Source organism: Crotalus tigris, unplaced genomic scaffold (genome assembly GCF_016545835.1).
Source record: "Crotalus tigris isolate CLP2741 ecotype Arizona unplaced genomic scaffold, ASM1654583v1 scf7180000023617.9722795, whole genome shotgun sequence".
In the NCBI taxonomy this organism is placed as follows: domain Eukaryota; kingdom Metazoa; phylum Chordata; class Lepidosauria; order Squamata; family Viperidae; genus Crotalus; species Crotalus tigris.
Genome location: NW_024100081.1, coordinates 4,874,554 through 4,895,530, shown reverse-complemented (window position 1 = coordinate 4,895,530; position 20,977 = coordinate 4,874,554). Strand labels below are relative to the sequence as shown.

General features: G+C 38.9%; 1 protein-coding gene across 2 annotated transcripts in view; it reads right to left on the bottom strand.

Moving 5' to 3' along the window:
- FAF1 (Fas associated factor 1) overlaps nucleotides 1–14,625 on the bottom strand; it is a 190,910-nt gene extending 176,285 nt beyond the window's left edge. The window contains exon 1 of one of the 2 annotated variants that reach the window (XM_039320032.1): nucleotides 14,225–14,625. In XM_039320032.1, coding sequence (XP_039175966.1) covers nucleotides 14,225–14,257 — 33 coding nt within the window. In that variant the 5' untranslated portion in view covers nucleotides 14,258–14,625. The remainder of the gene's footprint in view (nucleotides 1–14,224) is intronic. The other variant, XM_039320031.1, reaches the window with a different exon arrangement.
- Between the last annotated feature and the right edge of the window lie 6,352 nt (nucleotides 14,626–20,977).

Sequence of the window (20,977 nt, the reverse complement as noted above, 5' to 3'; positions counted from 1 at the left end):
GTGGGCTTTGGCCGCCACGTTGTCCGTCAGGACTAGGACGTGCTATCCCTTCACTAGGGAGGAGAACTGTTGGAGAGCTAGGTGTATGGCCCTGAGCTCGAACCGATTTATATTGTGAGCTATGTCCGACCGGGACCACTGACCCTGGGCCAGGTGAGTCTGAATATGGGCGCCCCAACCGAACAGACTGGCGTCTGTGGTCAGTGTGAGCCTGAGGGGCTCCTTGAAGATGGTCCCCTTGTTCATTGCGGATGAAGCCCACCATAGGAGGAATGACAAGATGTGATGGGGATCTCTGACCTTTTTGTTGGAGGAACTGAGGTTCTGTTTCTGAAAGGGAAGGAGGAACCACTGAAGACGTCTTGAGTGAAGCCTGGCCCACGGAACAATCCCCATGCAAGAAACCATGTTCCCCAGGAGTTGAGACAGCTGTACCAAGGGCACTGTCTTGTCTCTCCGAACCTGATGTACCAGCTTTCGGATGCTGACCCGACGTTCCTGTGAAAGATAGACCTTGCAAATGTCTGAATCTATGATCGCCCCAAGATGTAGGAGGCACTTCGTTGGGATCGTGTGACTCTTTTTGAAATTCACGGAGAACCCGTGATCCTGAAGTGTATGAATCGTGATCTCCAGATCTGACTGGGCCGACTGGAAGGAACTGGACTGCACTAGGATGTCGTCTAGATAACATTGCACCCGCACTGGCCTCAGCCTGAGATGAGCCGCCAAGACTGCCAGAATTTTCGTGAAAACCCTCAGTGCTGAGGACAGACCGAAGGGAAGAGCTCTGTATTGGTAGTGCCGGCATGCATAGTAAAACCAAAGGAACCTGCGATGTTCTGGGAGAATGGGGTATGTGACGGTACGCCTCTGTTAGATCTATGGATGAGAGGAAATCCCCTTTCCTGATGCTGGTGAGAATGGACCTTGGGTCTGCATCTTGAATCTCCTGTAGGTTAAGAATTTAGACCCTTTAGGTCCAGTATCGCCCTCCATCCTCCTGAGGCTTTGGGGACCACAAACAGGATGGAGTAGAACCCCTTTCCTTCCTGATCCCAGGTACTGGTTCTATTGCCTTTATGTCCAATAGATGAGAGATGGCCGTGGATACCAATTGTGCTTTGTTTGTGTTTTTTGACACCGGACACTGAATGAAGTGGTCGGGGGGAGGGGAGTAGAACTCTAGGGCGAGACCATACTTGACGGTTTCCCTTACCCAGGAGTCTGTGGTGGTCGTCACCCAAATGTCACTGAACAGTGCCAGACAACCCCCAATGGGAGAGTCCTCTTTGGCGTCACTTGGACCGCCTATATGGGCGACCTCCCGATCCCCGGAAGGGACATTTAGATTGGAATTGGCCCTTGGCTCCCGTGTTTTGGCGGTCCTGCGGATGATCCTATCTGGGGGGAAAGGATCGTGACCCTCTTGACCAATCCCAGGACTGCCCTGCCCGAAAGGGCTGCCTCCATTCCCATGAACTGCTGGGACGAAAGGCTTGCCTATGGAACTCTTGTTGGGGCCTTCTGTCCGACCGTTTGGATGGATGTGCCAGGATCTTACGTTTATCCTTGCCCTCAATAATGTGCGGTTCAAGGATTGGTCCAAACAACTGAGAACTGCTATATTTGGACGTGGATAGATGCCACTTAGACTTCAAATCCGTTCTCCACTGTCTCAGCCATAGAAGTCTATGAGAGGCCACAGTGGCTGCAATGGATCTTGAAGAATACCTGGTTGAGTGAAGGGAAGCGTCTGCCACGTACTCAGAGGCGGCCACCGGCTGTGTATGGTGTACACAGACCTGGTCAGGTGGAACAAGCAATTGGAGCTCACAAAGCCACATGATCGATGCCCTGGCAAAGAAGGAGGATGCAGTCGCGGCCTTTGTCGCCCATGCTGAAGCTTGGTGCGCTCTGCGGAGAGAGAGTTCAAACTTCTTTTCCTCCGCCTTCAAAGCCTCAACCATATGTCCTGGAATAGCAGAGAAGCAAGAGGAGTATCTACTGCAGGAACCTCCAATAGGGAGGCGAACGAAGAGGACACATTAAATAGTTTCTTTTCCGTATTACTAGGGGAAGGCAGAGTGGCTAAGGATGACCACTGCTTCTCCATCGTAGTGCGGAAGACCTGTGGACAGGGAATCTGCTTGTCCTCCACCACCTGTTCTGCAAACAGAGGATTGGATTCCTGACTAGCCGAGGTGGAAGGTTTCTCCTCCTGCACCAAAGTGAGGTTAACAGTGGTAATGGCCTTTAATAGTAGAGACCTGAAAAGGGAGGGATCAAAGAGTCCGGAGGTTGACGCCTGTTCAGGCGCAGTCTCCTCATCCTCTGACATGGGTGTGTCAGCTATCTCCAGGTCCACAGACCTTTCATCCCCTAGCTGGGAAGAAGTCTCAGAAACCCCTGAACCGGAAGCAGTGGTGCCTGCCGCCTGAGAAGGAGGCATGGAAGGAGGTGGTGGTGGTTGGAAGGACCGCTGTCCTCTAGAAGACATGAATTGCATAAATGCATTGTGCATGAAAGACTGAAATTCAGTTGACCATATATCCCCTTGTTCCTCATAGCTGACACCAGCCTCAGCTGGAACAAACATGGCCTCAGGACCATGATGGGAAGATGATGAAGAGGAGCGAGGGGGACCAGCCTGCACAGTTTCCCCTTGAGGAGACCAAGCCCTTGGGACATCATGAGAAGTTGTGAATGGGAGCTCAGATGTAGGAGTGTCCAATGGAGCGGGGGAAACCACTTCAGCCTCACTGGACCTGAGCCTTTGGGCTTTGGAGAATTCTCTTTCCAGTGCCAAATTTCCCCTCGAAGCCTCTTGCTCGGCCATTTTAGAGGGCTCTCTAGTACAAAGATGTTTTGTTTTGGCCTTTTTCTCCCCCCCCCCGTGTCCAAATCAGTAGATCTGCACTTTGTGTGCGGGGGGAATACCAGAGCCCTGTGGTGCCTGAGGCGATGGACTGTCTGCCATTGCAGTCTAGATAATCCAGGTAGGAGATATCCAGAAGTGGGGGGAACCCAACACGCAGACCTGAATTGACAGAGTTGGAAAACCGATCCTCGCTCTGCACAACAGCAATGGCAGGGACAACCAGACAGCTTCCTAGAACTGTCTATCTAGGCCAGTGACAAATGCCACTCTTTATGTGGAACAGGTGGTCTAAGCAATTCCCCTTCGCTCAACTCACACCAAAAAGGAATATGTGACAGAGTCACCAATAAGTGATTAGAACAATAGTCCTATATAGGTCAGGATCAAATAAGTGAATTGTGTGGAACAGCTGTGAAGCTTCCCCCCCCCCCGGTTAGAGGCCTGGAGACACAGGCCAGTAGAAAATAAGGCAGGCCTCGAAATCTGTAAGAGGAACTTCCATGCCTAGGACACACTCAAAATGGTGGCCGCTGCTAAAGCCACACCCAAAATGGCGGCCGCCCACAATGACTGTTCCAAAATGGTGACCGCGTCTTGCACACGTGGTCAAAATGGCGGTTGCGCCCATTCCGAGCCTCCGAGAAAGTGAAACACGCCAGAGGGAGGAATGGGGGAATCAGCCTCCCCGTTAGAGCAATAAGCTCAAGGAAGCAGTTTCCAAAACAAGCACTCTCCCCCCGGTTACAGAAAGAACTTGCTGTTAGTTGCGCAGCGTCCGCTGCGATCCGAGTCGTGCGGCCAAGAGGAGCCTCATTATGACGAAGCCAGATAGGGAAGCCTCCGAACGGCCTGGGTCCTGGACGACTCCGATTTCCAAAAGCCAGCTGGTAGGCTGGTCCGCATTTCCCTGTGCCGTCTGATCGGCAGTGGAGAAAACCCCCGCTTGAAGAAAGAGAGGCCTGCAGCCCTCCTCACAGGAGCCTAAAGGCTCGAAGCCAGAAGGCCCCATTGAATTTAGAAATTTAATCTCTGCCAATTCGATCCTAATTACACTGAAAACAAGTAAACACTACACTCTAATAACTAAAGGAAGAATTAACCTAATAAAATTGAAATAGTGTAGAATAAATACAAAAAAACTTGGCCTAGTTAAGGAGCCTAAATATCTGCGCCTTGCTGAGCACGAGACTAAGTCAAAACTGGGAAGACACACCCTGAAGGAGGCGTGGCCAAAGTTCTGACCTAGTCTATCTGGGCAGGAAGGCTGAAATAACCTATCTGGTGGATTCTACATTCATCATGCTGGAGAAGGAAGACTGTGGTTTTCCAAGACCTTAAGTCTGGGGAACTCTACAGCCAACCTAAAAATGGAGTCAAGGAGCTCAGGCAGGGAGCTTACCATGCAGCAGGGAGGTTAGTACCACAAGTCTAATATCAGCTGGCAAGCAATATAGTAATCTTTCTCCAATATACGAAGGACCACATGTAGAAAAATATAGTCTCCCCTACCCTATGCTCTGAAATCATCTTTGCCATACATATTGACAAGAAAGAAAGACAAGAAAACTTTCAAACTCTGCTGAGCTTTGGAAGTACTCTGATCAAAAGTCTTATCAAAGTTTCCTTAACAAGCAAAGTTCTGGCACCCACAGCTTGAGAATAAAATAGATTTTTTTCCAGTTCAACACACTAAGAAATTGTACTGCTAAATAGTTAAATTCCTGATTTAAGAGAGTAGTCTGAAGAGAAGTGGTTGGAAAAATTAATATTTTTAAGTGCAGTACATTTTATTCTTCCCTAGTCATCTTTTAAGTAGCTTTGGCTACTTTCTTAACAATCTATATTCTCTGCAATATCTTAGCATGACTTCACAAGAAAAAATGTGCTATCTGCAACACAATTTGTTTGCTAGAATTCAGTCAATTCTGTTTCACTTTCTATAATCCCTTTCAGTGGCATAGTAACCAGCCTGAACCCAGCCTAATAAATGTAGAAGAAAAGCAAGTTGTCTGAAAAGGGGGAGTGGCTCTTCAACTGTCCGGGTCAACTTTAGTACTTGTTGCAAACAACAATAACAAACTCTATTCTTCCTGCAGTTAATAAAGGAATCTCCAAAGGAAAAGAAGCATGGTGTCCTTGTTAAAGCAAAGTAAACAAACACGTGATAACATTTTTTTAATCTATGCCCTAAATCTATGTCTACATCGTGTAGAACAGGGGTAGGCAACCTTGGCTCTTTTATGACTCGTGGACTGCCTCAGGAATTCTGGGAGTTGAAGTCCACAAGTCATAAAAGAGCCAAGGTTGCCTACCCCTGGTGTAGAAGAATGTACCGTATATGCCGGTGTATTAGGCGACCCGGCGTATAAGACGACCCCCGTCTTTATAGCCGGGCCGCATTCCTAGAACGTTGTCTTATACGCCGGAAACTACCAGTATTTCCAGCGTATAGGACGACTCGGCGTATAAGACGACCCCCGTCTTTGGCGCCGATTTCAGCGCTCGCAGAAGTCGTCTTATACGCCAGCATTTACGGTATGTGCTAATCTGTGGCACCAAAAAAAGCAAGACAAAAATTCCTTACAAAATCAAGGATCAACATATAAACTTCTAAACACAAGTATCATGAAATACAGTTCATAGAGAAAGTTGGTCCAGTGGATAAACACCAGGCTAGAAACCAGGAGCCTGTGAATTCTAGTCCCACCTTAGCCATGAAAATCAACTGGGTGCTTCACGCTCTCTAAGGAAGAGGAGCCCAATCCACCTCACAAGTTGTTATTGTGGGGAAAATAGGAGGAAGGAGTGCCTTCCTCCCTATTACTGCCTTGAGTTATATATAAAGTAATAAAGGCAGGATGCAAAATTTTTAAAAGTTGAATGCCACAGCAAAATCTGCAATACTGCCCCCCAATAAAAACCAAGTTGTAAGAGTTTATTATAGTTGATAGCTAGTAAGTAAAACCAATTTATTTTTGCTCAAATTCCTTGCTTGGTTCTCAAAATACTTCTTCATTTTTATTTGAGGGCAGCAATAAAGTCGTGGGTTCACATCTACAATTATAGAAAACACTTCTGAACACTTTTTTTTCTTTTTACAACCCTGTAATCCCTTTTATCAGGGTGGAGTCGGGGTGACTGAATGGAGTTGAGCATTTACTGGTCAGATGCCCTTCCTGACACCTACACAGAGTTTGCAGCAGATATTTTCTCTTTGTGCCCTGATCTGTCACTGCCTAGGATTGAACTCTCAACCTTCTGAGTGAGGTAAGCATCTTTGCCTCTAGTCTAGACCATCACACCGCTCTTTCTGAAGACTATAATATATAATATGGGCTGCAAAAATATGGACAGTCACTAGATGGCAGCAAAGAATTATGGTTTTCTATTCATCTCTGCTGTTTCTAATGGTTGTCCATATTTTTGTAGCCCATATCTGATAAGCTAATTATGGCAATCTTCCAACAACAGGTACATACAAAAATTATTAACTGCTCTAAAAATCTCTCATTAGCATTAATTTTAAAGATAATTTAGTTAAGCCTGAAATCAATAAACAAAAAAAAAGCCAAATTCAAATGCCTATACCTACACCAAAAACACAAGTGCTCAATCTAGACATATGTGTTCGGTCGAAACACAGAACTAGAAATACATGTTCTGGGCCAGGTATTTTGGGGCGGACACAATTACATTGTTAAATACTTGTTTCTTGATATGTGATGCACATATCAAAAAAATGGCAAAGGTCACCCAAAAACCCCAAACAAACAAACAAATCAAACAACAGACAAGGAAAAAAGACAGAGAAGTAATGACAATAGATGGAATTTAGTCTTTAGGATGCATCATCTGTCACATTCTTGATGCTAGGAAGCAAAACTTGGTAATATAGTAGTCACTGAAATTTTTTTGCCCACATGATAATCACCCGATTGCCTTGGCATGATTATTTAAAGGGAGGGAAAGTCCCAAGCACTTCATTTAAAGCTGAAATGATGACAATTGATTAACTTACTTGTAATGTTTCTAGTACACAAATTCTGTACTAACTGAAATTTTTTAATTTAATTCAATTATGGGTCTGCTATTTAACTGCTAGTAGCTATTATAACAAGGGTGGGAAAACTTCCATAATGCAGCATGTATTACAGCCAGAGCCAGGGAGAGAAGCCCTGCCCCTTTCCTCAGAAATGCTCTATGCTATCTCTTTATATCAGAGGAAAATGCACAATCACTTTTACTTTCTGTTTTATGGGGAAAGCTGCTTCATACAAAGAAAAAGAGCAATCAGCCCTGTTTTCTCTTAAAGGGAGAAAAAAAAAGGAAGCCCTCCATCCTCACTTCCTGTTGCACAGAAAATGACACTTCATGCAAATAGAAGCAGGAATATTGTCATTCTAGCTTTTCCTGCATAGTTCATTCTTCCTGCACATTTGAAAGGCTGGGTTGTGATTATTCTTCATACAGGAAGAACTGAAGGATCTCTAGACTGTGGCCTAAATGACAAGGATTTTCATTAGGAGCTTCACCTCTTAGGTTATCCAAATCATTGGAGATAGAGAGGAGATAATTGGTTAATGGTCTAAGATTAAACCCTCATTGTCATTCCTATATTGAAGCAATCAGGAAGTTCCCAAAATACAGATGGCTGGAGCTATGTTATGTATGTCCAAAAATAGACCTTCTGTGGTTAGAGAAAACTTGATGTCACCAAGGTCACCTAGTTTCTTGCAACAATTTGGATTAAGAAGCTAAATTCCAAGTACATAAGACAGATGTCTCATATCAGTCTGCAATAAAAAATAATTCCTATTTATAATAGGATACATGTAAAATAAAATATTATATGCTAATTGTATTTAGCATCTTAAACTGCCAAGATATGATGCTGTTATACACTGACAATGCATGTTAAATATTACAGGGGGTTTCTTTTACTTTCACAGATGTGGTTCATTAACAGGGTATTTCAATAATATATATGAAGAAAAAAATCACATAAAAAGCAGAGAGAGCCATGCTGGCAAAAACAAAATTCCAAATCCATACTAGGATTATAGTTTTATTAGTACAGTAAACAAAAAATGTGCACATGTTTTAAGGTCTTGCAGTTTAAAAGTAGCATTTAACACTGACAATATGCTATAAAAAGAAGCTAATAACAGCTCTGAAACTGTTTCAAGTCTCACTGAGTAGCCATGTTGCTAGTCAACTGGCTGAGAGTTTCACAGATGCTCAGATATCCCTGATAAACAATCACAAGGAAGAGATACAGAGATTCACCCACAATTCCTCCCTCTTTCCTAGAAATAGGAAAATTGAAAGTCCTTTTAAAATGAGGCAGAAATTGCTAGCTAGAGGCTGGAAAACATTTCCCCAGTTTCAGATAAATTTACTAAATTCCAAGAAACTGTGGACAAGTCCAGGTAAACTGAAGCAGAGGGGAAATATGTTTCTTAAGGAATCTTCTTCTCCAAGAACAGATAAAAATGTGAAGTTAGGATTTCATGCTAATCTGTTTTCTCTGTAAGTTAATTATCTTCATTTCTCTATATACATTTTTATAATTGAGTAATTAATCCTCAGTTTGCATCTATCCCTTCAAGCTGTTTCAATGAAATTTTACAAGAACCCTCTTGTAATTGCAATTGTCTTATTATTTCTTCTGAGGTTCCAGCTGAAAAAGAACAATTTGTAGCCCATTAGCTATAACCAGCAACATCTTGAAGGGAGCATTGCTTCTATTTTATAATTCTCAAGCTGTCATCCCTCATTTGTAACAGTTTTGTTAGTTATCTATCCCAAGATTGACCAAATGTAATATCTTCCTTTTTAAAGAAAATTTGATTATATTTATATCTTATGAGATTGGTCTACTTCCCAAGTAGATTAAAAAAAAGGAGTCTGGCTACCTCTGGTGAAGATGTGAAGTATAGAAATTATTTCATTTTTTCATCTTTTATCTTTTAGTTACAAATAGAGTAACACAGGTACTTAGAACCCTCTCTAAAACAAACTAAGGTTGGGAGAGAACACAGAGTAAGGTATCCCATGGAAAATAGATGGTAACTACAAGCAGTACATAAAGGCAGGAAGCAGGAACAGGGTGTGATTTTGAGAAAGGAGTTTTCAAACACGCCATTACAAGCTGTAAAAAAACTACTAGATTCGTTTTAAAATACTTTTATTTTAGTATTTGTTTTCATGTAAAACCATCACATATATCTCATTGTCGTTAATTCAATAACAATATTTGGCATTACCTCTAAAATGACTTGTAAGCTGTTAAAAGTAATCTATTGAATACAATAGATTTCACAAGATCATATTTGTTCTTTAAAAAAATAGTAGAAAAAATGTAAATGAATTATATATGAATTTCCAGTATGATAGATTAGATTACAAATAACCTTGAATTAACTGGAAAAGCAAAGTGACATTAACAAATACTTCAACTACAAACTGGCTTCAATACTATCAGTGGTCATTCCCGTCTAATGTTTCAGTTCCACAGGTCCTATGTGTAAGGTTACAAGTCAAGCAACATATCACCAATCACACCCCAATATAAAACATATAAGAAGACAAAACCAAAAGATAATCAAATTCAAGATCTAGGTCTATGCTAACAGAAAAGTACAATCTGCTTTCTAATATTAGTACATAAAAATATTTGCGCTCATATGCGTAAGATCTTAAACTTATTTCTCAAACTCTCAAACCTGCCAGTTACAGATTTATAAACAGAAATTATTTCAGATCCATACTCTGTATGAAAAGGCTCATTATGAAAAGGCTCATTGCCTTTAGATGTGATCAAAGCCTTAGATACCATTTTTTAAAAAAATGTTCATTTTTAAAAAAATGTTCAGGTTACAAATATTCAATTTTGGAAAAGAAGCATCTTCTTTAAAAGATATGAAATTATGATTTTTTCCCCCTCTAGCACAGGGGTCCCAACCCCCAGTCTGTGGAGCAGTACCTGGCCACAGCATGATAGCAACCAGTCCAACAAACAAGGAAAGCCCCATCCGTGGGATGCAAGTAGCACACAAAACTATGCACCCTCTGGTCTGCAGAAAAACCTCTCTCCACTGAACCGGTCCCTGGTGCCCAAAAGGTTGGGGACCTCTTCTCTAACATGAATAAAACTTCACTAAGTCTTCTGAAGATGTAGCCTAAAGTGTAAATCTCAATAACATCATGCAGAAACAAAACAGAAAACATACTCAGAACTAAGCATTTTGAAAGAAAAAATATTTTCAACTGTATATCAATACTTTATTTACTTGAGTGTCATAGACTGTAAAAAATATTTCCCTAAATAGAAGCTCACATAGGAGAAATATTACTTACAAAATAATTTGAATTACGGTCTAAAAATAGAACTTTATACAAAAGATATGTTGCTACTATATGTAAGCTACATGACAATCAAACAAATGTTAATCCTAGAAGTTGTAAAACCAAAGAAATAGAATACAATACTCATAGTCCAATTAGGAGTAGAATAACACATGGAAGCATCCAAGACCTGAATTCAATTCCTGCTTAAGAATTTAGCAGTAAATGGTAATTATACCCAGGAAACCATGCATATAGAATTGTAACTTACTGAAAAAAATTGTTACAATGGTACCTCAGTCCTCCCTGGTAATTTGTTCCGGAAGACGCAACAAATACTAAAACTGACAAGTACCAAGAAAACCATGTGATTTACCACATGACCCACTATTTTGGCTGGAAGAAATAGCGAGTTACGAGACAACCGACATCAGCACATTCTTCCATGCACAAGTGCCAGGACAAGATTTCTGCTTCAAAAATGCATCAAATACCAAATTTGATGAGTTTTGAAGCAGTCAGGTGCCAAGGTATGACTGTATCTTGTTACACGTACATGACTATCAATATAATTTATATCTAAGTAAATAGTGTTTGGGTTTTAATATCAATGATTTTTTTAAAAAAAATCATTAATTCTTAGCTTCAGAACACAGGAATGCTAATAAATATGGAATTTTTGTTATTTTCCCCTTCAACAAAATCACCTAAGAGTGGCTGAAATAAAGTTCAACCCAATATGTGCTTATTCAAAATACATCTGCAATGATCGGTGAGTCTTAGTGACACATGCATGTCCATAGGATTGTGACCCATAATATAGTAGCATTCAAATGCACATTCATAGTGCAATCTAATCACGAATATAATCAATTTGGGTTGAGCAGTATGGTCTAGTGGTTAAGGCACCGGGCTAGAAATCAGGAGACTATAAGTTCTAGACCCACCTTAGCCATGAAAGCCAGCTGGGCGGCCTTGGGCCAGTCACTATCTTTCAGCCCAACTCACCTCATAGGGTTGTTATTATGGGGAAAATAGGAGGAAGGAGGAGTGTTGGATATATTCAACACTCCAGGTTATTTGTAAAAATAATAAAGGTGGGATACAAATAAATAACATTATTCAATAATAAATCATAATTGACCTAAGATCTCAACAACTCTAAATTCATAAAATTCAGACAGTCTAAAATTATTAGGGATACTGTGCAGCTCAGTCCTATGCTGCCCTGTTAGATTTTTGCTAGAAAAGTATTTGTAAATCTCCTCCAGACAGGGAAGGGTTTCTTCTGCTGATGCAAGCAAGCATGCTATTGAATTCAATTGATCTTAAGTCGTAATAAATCTGATAAAATCAGTAAAAATTAATAAAATATCACAAACTTTATTTGTTTCGGATATATCACCAAGATTCTAATCCAAAACACATATCATCATAGATTACCAAACTGTAATATCTCTTTTGCAGACTGAAAGCAGGTAGCATTTTATCTTTTATAAAACATCTACATCAACTATTATCAGCACTGTACAAAATCTGTACATTTTTTTAATTCTCAATGCATAAGGTACTATACAAACAAGCATACAAATATACATCTATTAATATATATTACAAAAATTGAGTATAAAACATAAAGCCAAATATATAGCAGAACAAAATAGTTTATGAAAATGTTCATGAAGAGTGGGAAGTATCAGTAAATTCAGCAAAAGAATTGTCATATTAATGAGATGCAACAGCATATAAATTTAATTAATAAAACTATTTTTCAATATAATTAGCAGGCTCCTTATCAAAAAGGAATGGATTAGTATATCACTACATATAAAATGCTCTATGATTGTAAGAATCTTTGCCAAACAATTAAGAAAAGGAATTTGATTTTAACATTTTGGTAAAATTTCAGTGATGTTGTAACTGACCTTCATGGAGCAATTCCTGGGCCTAAATCGATTCCACATAGCATCTGACCTTTGCAGGTTCTCTTATTTACTAGAAAGTATATCTCTGAGTACAACTTTCTACACTCTATGGTATATTTCACCTATCCTCTTTAAATAACAATGATGCCCATTAAATATGATTTCATTTGCACACAGCAAAACAGAAGTTATTTTAAAAGATCAGTTAAAAAATATTTACAGTGACATCATTAACTTAAAACAGAATCAGGCAATATGCACCTATGGATAATTCCACCTGTGCCTCTAATATGCTCTGCTGGTGCATATGATTTAATTAATTCTTAATTTTTTCTCCAGAAATCCTTTTAAGAGAAACATCAGACTCCAGTTACCTTCCACATTTATCTCCCAATATAACTGGATCCAAAATATGTTATTAGTGAATTAAGATCCTGGAGTCCAGTATTCCATTATCAATTGCCAAACAGTGAAAAATTAAAAAAGAAACAAATGACCTTACTGCTTAGAGCTTAGAGATGGTAACAAATGAAGACATCGAACTGATTTCAAGGAGAATTAGAGCTAACCCAATGCAGTAGAAAAGGGGACGGGAAAACATAAGCAAATATCATATGGGCAACAGAGGGCAAAGGGGGAAGTTAAATGGTTGGAAGCAGTCTAAAGGTAAAGAAATAAAATTCTTCTAGGAATGGCTTATGTGTGAAAGCATAGATCAGGGGTGTCAAACTCGCAATGTCACGTGACATGTTGCGACGTACCATGATTTTTTTGCCCTTGCTGGCAATGGGGTGGGTGTGGTTTTGCTATGATGCATCCAGCCCAAGGGCCAGGAGTTTGACACCCCTGGCATAGATGAAAAGAACTTGAGGAGTAACCCCGAAAGAAATGTGGGTTCAATGTTATTCTTTAGCTTGCATTGAAGTTTTCTTTACATAATAACTTTGGCATTTTATGAAATGGATACTTTCTTGGAAGTAGATGCATAGGCATTTGTGATACTGATATTTTCTGAAAATTCCATATTCAAAAAGAAAAATTCTAGAACTAAAATTATTCATGTAAGTTATGGTCCATTTTTTATAAAAGCCATATATAAATTATATTAAATTTGAAATTTGGCCATATATTCATAGAATTCAAATCCAGTTAATTATTTCCCAACTGATTTATAAATATTACATAGAAACACCTAAAGAAACCCAGTTCTTACATACAGATATGCTGCAAAACAGGGCAAACAATCCATTATTCTCCTTATGTTTTGGAGTACAGATCCTATCATTCCTTGCCACTGTCCATGCTAATTAGAAATGAGAGGTGAAATTCAAAAAGCTGCTTTCTGTATATTTAAATCCCAATAGTGATTATATCTTACCCTAACAAATTGTTACTGCCCCACAAGCTAAATTTATGGGAGAATTATAGCATATTACATAAAATGTACAAGCAGATATTTTCTAAGATTAAAAAAACCTTTTTACATTGTCTAATATTTAAGCACACAAGACACCAAAGTTCTTTCCTACTCTTTTATTTAACATCTTTTTAAAATCACAATAGATATGAGCCCTTGGGATATCGGCATATCTTTTTATTATCTTCAGAATATTTTATTTTCTATCCTCCTGTGAAATTTATTAGAAGTTTGCAAAGAATCAAAATGAACCAGATATATGGTGGCTAGAAATCTAAATATTTGTTTAAAAAAAACAATTCTGCCTCTGACTGGGATTATGTTGTTCCTTTATTTCTTTGTGAAAACAAATGTAGATACATTACTGCCATTAACTAATGTTTAGTTAACATTATTCATGTTTCTTGGATTATCTCTTGGATTCTCGACTACAAAGAATAAAACAGTCTCGAGCTTTATTACTGTTGTGGTTGCTCTACTTTAATATCGGAGCAGGGCTCGCCAATTCGGAACTTAGATCCTTCCACCAAAGAACAAAAAACAAAAAGAGAAGCCGGGAGAAAGGGAAGAAAGAGAAAGAGAGGGAGAGAGACAGAGGGAGGGCGAGAAAAAGATCATGATTAGAATATAGCAGTGGTGGAATTTGAAATTTACCTGAAAATCAGCCAGTATCATTTCTCTATCCATGTTGGACGCTAATGCAGCCGGGAGCGGCCCCTCCTCCTGCCTGAACTGTACACTTGGAGGCTGCTGCCGGCAAGACCCGGGCTCAAGGGGGTGGGGGGTGGGGGGGGTGGGAAGAGAAAGGAAACTACGCTCTCATCTAAACTCCAAACTTAGGTCAAGCCCTCACAGTCTGCTCCCCGAATGCTTTCCCTTCTTCCTAAACACGCTGTCCCGACCACTAGAAGGGCGGAGGAGGGAACTGAAGAGTGCAAGGCAGCAAGCCAACCCTGCCTTTAAACAAGGCGAATAGCCTCTTAAGTAGCTTCCTCCTTGCCCAGCGAGCGGCTGTCGCACATTTTGCCTGTCATTGAAGTCGCAAAGAGACGCTTTCCGGCTGCCACGTGACTGGACCTCCTGTCAAATGCTGGCCACCGATAAAACCTGGGAAAAGAGGGAGGGAGGGAGGGAGGCGCTTTCGGCTATTATGTAAGAGTGCCGATTTGGATGCGGGAGCGGGGTGGGGGTGGGGGCAGAGAAGAGAAAGAGACGGCAGGAGGTTCCCACCGCCCCCCCCCTTTTTTTAAAAAAAAGAAAAAGAACGAAGGGTGTGGTTGGCGGGCCTGCAGAGGTCCTTCAGGAGATACCGATTCTTCAATGAGGAATGGAAAGGAGGGATGGAGCCTTGCTTTTATGAAAATGTCGTAAATGCGCTTGCTTTGGCCGTTTGGGTTGTCTGCCCCATGCCGCGGTGTTAAAGCCCTCCTCGCGGAGGGAGCTTTGGAAGGAAATAAAATGATTGCGGTTACTCCAAAAGTTGCATGCAGTATTCTGGGATGGAAGGGTTGCGATTCTGTTCCTTAAAAGGATTGTTGTTTTGCACATAGCGGATTTTTTCTGTCTATTTAGCTTGTAAAATAGGCTGGGGGGAGGATTGTTTTAAAGTAAGTAGTGCAGGGGCATTTTTGGTATAAGTTAGATCTACTCACCAATCTCTTAATTAAATGTATGCTGACTGCTATACCTTAGATCCTTATTCTAAGTAGATTTATGTCAACTGTCCTTTCCAGATAATTCATAAAGGTATGGAGTCTAGAGTTGCAACCAATAGCAAATTGAATATGTTCCTATTGTGCTGTTTTTAAACAGCCTGGGGCATGGTAAATAACAATCCTAACTAGAACAGAACTGCAAAAATCTGGCTCACCATTACTGTAGGTCTCCAGAAAGAAAAGCAGAAAAACCTGCCCTCTACTGACCATCCAGAAATTTGCCACAAAATCTAGTCGCTTTATAAAAATATCTCGGTTTTGTGGTACGCCATTGGGAGAAAGCTAGGGTAAGCCATTGTTATAAATAAACTATTGCTACTTTTGATGTCAAACGAAGAATTATCAGTATTGTTCCAAATATAAGGGATTGTCATACATTATACATGGTTGAAGGTAGACTGCTTAAAGTCATTGAGGCACTCAGATCTACAGTACATTGGTTATAAACTGCAATACAAGAGAAAGCAACCTGGTGCTCTTCAAACATTTGGATTAACTACTACCATACTGCTAATGGTAATTAAATTTAAATTGAAAACATCTGTAAAACAAGTTGGCTATTTTAGTGCTAACAGAGGGTTGTAGAATGTCAGTTTGCAGTGAAATAACGACAAGCCTTATGAATTTTCCTGGGGAAACCAGTGATAATGAAAATAATAACATAGCAACTGTATGCTGGGAAAGTGATTATTTAAAAATTTGAAATGGTACATTGGCTGAATGTTTGATTTGGAATAAAATATAAAACTTTAGATTACTTACACAGTAGTGAAAGTCAATGAGTGTAAAATCAAACTAAAGTATTGAATGAGACCACATTTCAAATTACAGGAATGTACAGGACACAAGAGACTTGCTTAATGAGAAAAAAGGTACTGTACAGCAGGGCGATTAATATCTTGAAGCTGCACTTTTAAAAAATCTACATAAGTTGCAACAGGCCGAGCCATGTTATAGTAATGTCACACAAATGGGCAGGTTTTAATGTGAGCTTTGGGATGGGTGAAGTTTCTTTTGCTTTAATTAAGTTTAGTTTTTAAAGACATGTTTGTTGTTAAATAGGAAATGACACCTCTATAATAACAGGGTTTGCTTTTATATTTTAGCAATGGAATTCTGGAAAACCTCACTTGGTCATAATCCAAGGAGTGTTCAGCCCTTAATTTAAACCAACTCTGTATAGAAGACTTCCTCTACATCGGTTTATCTTTTCTATTTAAGCCTACTACCAGAGATTTTAAAATATGTGTATATCTGAACTTTGTATGTAGCAACTCATTTAGGTCAAATATGCATGTGTCAGAAGAATCCAGAGAAAGAAATATTTTGGGGAATATTAAAAAGGCAGAATATATTTCTCCAAAGGAATAATGGAGATGCTCTTTAAAAAGGTAGAAACTTCTCTCTCCCCCCAGCCAGAAAACTCAGCAGAAACCAGTGTTTAGAATGCAGATGTAATAATCCATTCAGGAAGGTTGGAGCCAGGAACCTAGAAACTGATGAGATTAGGAAAATAAAGACCCCTAAAATCTACATACCCCACCCAAACTCTAAAAGACATGACCTTTGAGGACATAATAGGATTAATCCACCAATACCAAAAGGTCACACTTAGACTCAGATCAAACTACATGACACAGGAATACAAAGCCTCAAACAGGAATAGGAAACAACCTCAAAAGCCCAAGAAGGTATAAAAACCTACCATTCCCAGCTACATGTCAGCTTTCCCAGAGCTATGTTTCTGTCTGGCTCTGCCCTTCAATAAACTACAATTTTCTAAAGCAGTCTCCATTTTGTTTATTCCTTGATGAAGATTTTTCTTTCAACACATGCTTTTTATATCTTTTATTTTCAGCTGATAATAAAACTTAATACTCTGGCAGTACTTGAAAAGGAAATTCAAATCTGATTTGCTGACCTATGACCTTAATAAAAATTTGATTTACTTTGATATAGCTTTAATATTAGACTATGACTGTGCCATTTATACTTACCCTTGGTATATATATTTTGGAAATAACTTCTTTTTGCCATAGTACCCTGGTTATGCTTATTCTTAGCCTATGACTGAGACAGGTTTAAATTATCCTTAGCTTGTAAATTATCCTTGTAAGTCATTAGCATCCAGCAACAATTGAAAGTTATGTAAAATCTTTTAAGCTTTATTTCTCACTGAGTTGAAGATATAGACAAGTACCAGTTACATGTGAGGTCATGAGATACTGTGAAGAAAAGGGAAAGAACTCCCAAATAAAAATACTGCCCATGATTCTGCTCCCTTTGTGATTGATTTGGTTATTGTTTTGTTTAACTTGTTTTCAGTTTGGGTTAACACAGAATATGATGTAAGAAGAAAGTCAAAAGAAGAGACCTAGTAGTAAACTCCTGCAATCAGATACACCCCATTCTTACTGCAGTCGCAGTGATTACATATGTATTGAGCATAGAGGGCAGTAAAGCTGGAAGACTCAACCAATTGCTTTGTCTATCCAGCACTGTATTTGCATAATCAGGACAGCATGTGTTGGAACAGAAATAGGCTTAGCAATGAGAGCAGCAAATTTCATGCTGGTATAGTTTTCTTCAATTGAAGCATGGGTATATAGCATTTAAAATTAAGAGTAGAGAAATGGTAAAACAAAATATGCAGGAAGAGTTTAGTCTAAATCATGATTCACACCACAGTTTATTTTTCAGTAAAGATTTCGCTTATGGAACATACGATAAAATAAAAAATGATTCCCCATATGCATGGAGTACCATAACAAGCTATCTTTATACTGATTCAGCATATTGTCCTGCTTAATTACTGTCAATATTGATTGGAACAACATATCATTAAATGATATTGTTTGCCTTTATGTAGTAGAGATAATATGCAATATACAGGGATGTCCACAGCTACAGTTCCTGGCTTTAAAACCTGAGTTGTGGCTTGGCAATACAAGCCCCACCTATTTTTAAAATGCACATTTTAAAAAGGGATGTGGCTTTGCTCAACCCATTACATTATTTTGAAGCCTATAAGCAATGCAGAGACTCGTGTAACAGTACAATTCTACATATGCTTCAGCCTAATAGCTCTTACTTCCCAAATAATTTATTGGATTTGAAAGCTGCCTATTTCATCAAATGACTCATTATAGGATTTTTATTATGCCACAATGTTTTTCTATTAGTAATCTTAATATCCAGGATCATAGTGCAAATTCCATGCATAATTATTGAGGAATGGAGTCTTATAGCCATTAGCAAACTAAACAACAGTGGTTCTTATGGGCAAATATATTATTTCAACTGATGATTGCTCTTTCTCATTAGAAGTCTTCCATACTAAATCTCTCCTTCCTATATATGTCTATGTGCTCATGAAGAACTCACCCTAAAAAAAACAATTTGCCACTGACATTGGAAAGACTCATAAACCTTTTTTTCCCTCTCTCTCTCCTAAGTTTTTCCTTGTGATAGCAGGAAAATATCTTTAGTTGGATAAAATGAGTCCTGTTGATTTTTGTGGAGCTTATTTTATATACAGGAATGTGCTGAGATTGTTTTGTACCCTTTTAAAAATAAATCCAATAAATGTGGAAATGAATGTGGGTTATCTAAATTGATCTAGATTTATATATGTGGCTTAACAAATTAAACTATTGCATTAGAAGTGTCTCTAAAATGCAGAAAATTAAAGCTGTCTTCAAGGGCTTTTGTTATTATGGCTATGATCTCAAGCCACTCTAAGCGGGTTTTTTTTTTTCTGATATAGTTCACTGAGAACAAGCATAAGTAGCATGCTTCCAGTATAACAGTATATTCTGTATCTGAGTGATAGATTATGCTACCTACGGTTGTCAGTTACACTGATATTATTCTGTATTTGCTTGGTGTGTTGATGAACTTCTCTCTTGCTGACTGAACTTGGTTATCCTACGAAGTTGTTATACATCTTTTAGGCAATGATAAAACTTCCTATTATTTCATGCCTATTTCCTGACGGCTGCCAATGAGCACTGGATTTACCTGCCAAGCAAGTTGAACCTGTCAAACATAACTAAGTCACACTCCTCTAAGTGTTTTGTTTGCATAGTTATTATATTCATGCATGTATTGTTAAGATACAATTAAGGTATAGCAAAGCATCACCAATGCAAACAAAAACAAAAGTCAGTTGTCAATTTCCTTGACATCTAAGCAATGTACCTCATTCTGAATATTTATCTAAAGATGAATGAATCCTTAGGGAGAAAAGCAAATGGAAATGTATGTACCTTCTTTCCATGAGAGCAAGGCTGGAATTCTTGATATTTAGATAAAGCAAATAATTACGTTTTTCAGCTTTATATCCTGAGATACATGTTTGATATCATGAATGTAGAAAAGAGAAGTAGTACTTGATAGGATGTTCATGTTACTACAAAATTATGGTGAAAACTCTTGTAGAAAACCCCCTTCCAGATGATTTCTAAAGGTGTGGAGGTTTTCTCAAAACCATTGTACCTTCTATGTGAGGTACATAGCTTTCAGTGTGGACAATCAACCTTTTACATTCTATTTTATGGAATTGTTTATACTAGCAGATCTCCAGTGCTGGAATGATGTTTTTCCACAAAAATGATCTAAAATATATATTTTAAATATATTTAAAATATAATGGCTACATCACACATCAACTCTTTGGATCTGGTTTGGCAGCTTTACAAATAATAGATTGATATGCCAAATGCCTGATGTATATCTTCATCTTGAAATTATGTCTTTGGCTTTAAATTATTTTGATGGAAGAAATAAATACAAAATGGTGGTGGTACTTATCAGCAGCAGAAGTTAAATTCGGACAACATATCAAGCCAAACCAAACAAATATAATTAGGCACCATACACAAATCCATCCGCTGATTCAAGTATGTCTTTGACTTGCCTTCTGCTTTTTGTACCAGCTCAGCATATTCAGACATGGTTACTGGGTAAGACATAAAGTGTATTTTTTCCCCTGGTAATAGTGAATTAAAATGTTTCAAGTTCAAGAATTCTGAGCTCAAAATGCTCTGTTCCAATTTGAAACAGCTGTTCTGATCTTATTAGAAGCCTCCTAACGGTGATGAAACTCAAAACGTGTTCTCAGTGACCAGAATGGTATGGGAACATTTCTAGTAATATCAAAAATACTGATTTCAAACACAAAACATTTCAAATTTCATATGTTTTGCCTACCTCTACCTTTTTGTTCCGGCTGGGGTTAGCTGTTTTCTCTAAACTATTTTATCAAATATTTAAATATATATAAATAGTCTATTTGCCTCATATCATCAGTGTATTTTCTGTGCAATAATATATGCTGGAAAAAAAACCCTCAGTACTTAAAAGTAATTCAGTCTCTGGCTGATTCTAAGAAAAATTACAAAATGCTGCAATCAGATTTGTGCCAATCTTTTCTTTCCTAGTGTTTTTATCAAAAGATGAATACAAATCCATTTGCTGGTTTCTGATGGATTTTACTGGGGAAAACACAGGGGAAATGAAGGGTTACAAGTTTAATAATGGAACCAAATATGGCTTTACAGAAACAGGCCATATAACTGGGTACGCGGGAAACCACAGTGTGGTTTACAGGCAGTCCTCAACCTACAACTGTTCATTTAGTGACTTTTGGAGGTTGCAGTGGCACTGAAAAAAGTGACTTATGGCCATTTTT